The 4,205-nt window shown below is 20.2% G+C and overlaps 1 protein-coding gene across 1 annotated transcript in view; it reads right to left on the reverse strand.

The window, feature by feature from the left end:
* LOC102674161 overlaps positions 1–4,205 on the reverse strand; it is a 50,227-nt gene that overhangs the window by 39,317 nt on the left and 6,705 nt on the right. The window contains 5 exon segments of the mRNA XM_031508678.1: positions 421–523; positions 2,345–2,628; positions 2,722–3,006; positions 3,135–3,327; positions 3,421–3,532. Of these exon segments, the coding sequence (XP_031364538.1) occupies positions 421–523; positions 2,345–2,628; positions 2,722–3,006; positions 3,135–3,327; positions 3,421–3,532 (977 nt within the window).

Genomic DNA, 4,205 nt, shown 5'->3' on the forward strand with positions numbered 1-4,205 from the left:
TATTATTTAAACTTTTTAATTTAATTATATGTTAATATATTCGAAAGAGATATATCTTTGGAAATCAAAAATGTTGATTAAGATTTATTTATCAAGTTATTAAATAAATAACTTAAACAATTTAAGTTCACATTAAATGAAACAAGATAAAAATAAAGATAGAAATAAATTGCAATGGCAATATAATAGAGATAAAAATCTCTATGATCTGATTATATATGCATCTCTCTTTATCTAACACAAACTTTAGTTGCTTATAAAATACTTATTAAATAAATCTTAATCAATTTCTAATTTTTTTTATTTGTATATCAATTTTTATCTTTAAAATGAATATATAAATATATAAACACTCCATTTTATTTCTCTATCAATCAAAAATCTTATCAAATTATTTTCATTAAAAGTACTAATACGTACCACGAGTAGAAGAATGATTCATAAGAATAGCTAAAGGACATTCGTCATCGTCCAGTATATATTCTTGTTGAGTTCCTCCATTAAGATTATTTTCACTATTTACCTACATACAATATTTAATTTCTTATATATATTTATATTAAATACATTTATTTTTATAGAAAAATTACTAAATTTAGAAAATTGTTATTATTGAATTATAATTTAAATTTGAGCTTTATTCTTTTCAAAGTTGTAAATATTTTCTATACTGATATTATGATTCCACCATATTTGTTATGAACAATCAAAATTCTTTCTAATCTCAGAAATAACTAGAATTCATTTTTTTTAATTTCCTGTACAAAGTTGAAATGAAATAATGAATATTTATATATATATATATATATATTTCTCATGATATATAAGATAATTAGAGCTTTCCTCTTAATAAGTTCTCTTATTAACAAGATTTTGTTTATTCTTTCTATATCTATATTTTATATCCAAAAATTAGATTAAAGTTTGATTTCTATACAAAAATAATTTTTTTTTGTAACGATATTTTTGTACATTCAAAAAAATTCGGATTGAATCACAAAAAATGCAGTTGAAAATAGAAACTTTAAGAATATATTTAAAATATGGTAGAATTACTATATTAATATAAAAAGAATATTTTTCATTTTTCAAAAAATAAAAATCAAATTTAAATTAATTTATTAATACTATAATAAAATAAAAAAAAAAAAGATTTTGAAATATGTTTAATAAATTATTTTACTAATACTAGTAAACATATTTCGGATTTTTTTTTATTATATCTTGATTATATCATATGACATATAATATATAGAGAATATTTCATTTAAACAAATATGTTTGAATATCAAAAAATTAAAATTATTAAAAAAATGTTTTAATAAAAGTTATTTAATTCAGAGGAAGAAATTACATTATAAACAATTTTTTTATAAGTAAATCAATAGTGAGAAATATATCAAGATTAATTTTTTTTAAATATAGAATATATATAAAATTTTGAATATATTAATTAATTTATTTGAGTATTTTTTTTAAAAATGTATTAGTATGTATAAAAAAAATATATCTATTTATATCGAAAAATTGATTTTTCAATTAAAAAATTTGAAGGCTGAAAAGATAATAATCGATTTAAAAAGAACGATTTATTGATTTTAATTCTATAGGAAAGGTTTCACTGAGAGATATATAGAAATAAAATACACATGTTTACTTTATTAATCATTTCTTTTGATTAAACAAAATACGATAAAATATACTTACATTAAGCAATAATAGATGAAAATATTCAATCAATAAAGAAAATAAAATATATGTTTACTTTTATGTATTTTTTCACATTATCTTACTGAATTAATCATAAAAAATGAAAATATCATCTTTTCAGTTTCAAATTTTAATAATATGAAAGTAATTTGAATTAAAATATTTTCTAAATGAATAATTTTTCAATTTATAAATATATAAATAGATAAATATTTTTTTATAGAAAATACTTAAATAAATCGATTAATACATTCAAAATTATATTATGCTTTATTTAAAAAGTGAAATTGATCTTGAAATCTCTTTCATTATTTAATTTAAAAAATGAAATAATTAATTTAAAAAAAAAATGACACAAAAAAATGATCTGCATTTCCTTTACTAAATATCAAATAACTTTATTAAACAAATAATTTTATTAAATTTTTTTTTGATAATTTTAATTTCTCTGAAATAATAAAATATTCGTATTCGAAGCGTATCCCATATAATAAATATTTTATATTTATTATATCCCATATAATAAAATATTTTCACACATGTTCATAATACATATATATTAATGCATAAAAAATTAAAAAAAAGCTAAAACTATTTTTATAATAAATAAATCGTAAAAAAATATTCAACTAACCTGTACAAGACAATATTGTTGTGGATCAACTTTCTCTAAACCATATTTAGAAAGCATTTCTCGTACGACCTGAACTGCTGAATCGCGAACACTTAAAAGCAAAGTTTTATATGGAACATCTTTACAAAGTGCTTCACCATAAATTTTTAATGTTCCTCCAGTATCAGGACCACCATCTTTACTACGAAATTGTTGCAATTTTCTCTCCAATTTTTGTTGACGTCGTCTTCTCATCACAGCTTCTGGATTTGAAATACTTCTGGTAAAGCTCGTTTCAGGTAACTCTAAAACAACATTATCATATTATATTGTACAATATATTTCAATTTACCAACATATATAAATATTCAATTATATTCATAACAAAAAACTTATACCTGTATAAAGTTTTTCAGCTACTCCATTTTGATCAACGGGTATACTATTCTCATCTTGTTCTAAACTCTTTAAACGACTGAGTTTTTCTTGTTTTTTCATTTGTTTTTTTTCACGTTTACTCAACTTTCTACGAAAACTAGATCCATCCGAAGAGGAGAAACCAACACCTTGAGCGTTAGTCTTATCATCGATTCTTCTTAACAAAAAACGTCCCTCGCGATCATCGATGTGCCAATTCAATTGCACTAACAATGGTTTTTCCTCGAGTCCAAGCTTACGCTCTTCTATAAATAAAATAAATGAAATAATAAAAAAAAATAAGAGAATGGATGAAATTAATTGTATATAATATTGTATGTAATATTGTATATAATATTTAAATTTAATATAAATTTATCTTTATTATACTTACCACCATTTTCATGAATTTCATAAAGTGCGTATTCTGGAACTGAAAGCATTCGCATATCTGGACGGAATTTTTCAATAAGAGTTTCGATGACGGCTTGACTTGTTGCATCCGATGCTACTCTAATACATTTCGTTGCAACTTTTTGACCACTATCTTGAAAATAAAATCTCATTACTCCATGAAATTCCAAGTCCTGAAAAAAACAAATAAATATTGTATATACATTTTGAACATTTATTGAATCTAAGAACAGGAAAAATCTGATGTGATTGATAGAATAATTTACCTCATTTGGTTCTGAAAGTTCAAACAAATCCAATCTATTAGCGTTCCATTGTTGAATAACGCCGCGCAGAGCTTCGCGCTCAGCTTTTTTATTTGCCAATTCTGTAGCCATTCTAAAATCAATATATATATATATATATATATAACCAAAAATAAACACAATATGTTTTTATCAATATATAATATATGTTTTTTATCGTTAAGTTTTTATTAATAACCTTAAATATCCATCATTATGTTGTATATATTTTATTTTTGTTATATATTTAATATATTTATAAATATATTGTTATATATTTTACTATATTTCAAACATAAATAAAAATTTTATTAATAAATATTTCAAATATTTAGATAAAAATATTTATTCCAATTGTATTTGTTTTTTATGCTTAATTTCTATTGATTAATCAATTCTCAAAAAAAATTTATTAACATGTGTTCAAATTATGTTTAAATATTTTAATAATTATTCTTTAATCAAATTTCAATCGATTAAATCTATAAGATAACAAGTGAAATTTTGTTTTTTTTTAATCAAAATTACACAATGTTTTATTGTAATACATTCAAAGTAATTTTTTCTATTAAATCAAATTAAATTACAAATTAAAATATTCTCATAGTATATCATATAATTTTTAAACCAGTATTTGTTCTTAATATTATGTATACTTATATTATGCATATATATACAAACAATATATTATACGATATTATATAAACAATTCTTGATTGAGCAAAATTCTTCTATAGCACAATTCTTCTATAATGATTATATATATA

Source organism: Apis dorsata, unplaced genomic scaffold, assembly GCF_000469605.1.
Source record: "Apis dorsata unplaced genomic scaffold, Apis dorsata 1.3 scaffold_94, whole genome shotgun sequence".
NCBI lineage: Eukaryota > Metazoa > Arthropoda > Insecta > Hymenoptera > Apidae > Apis > Apis dorsata.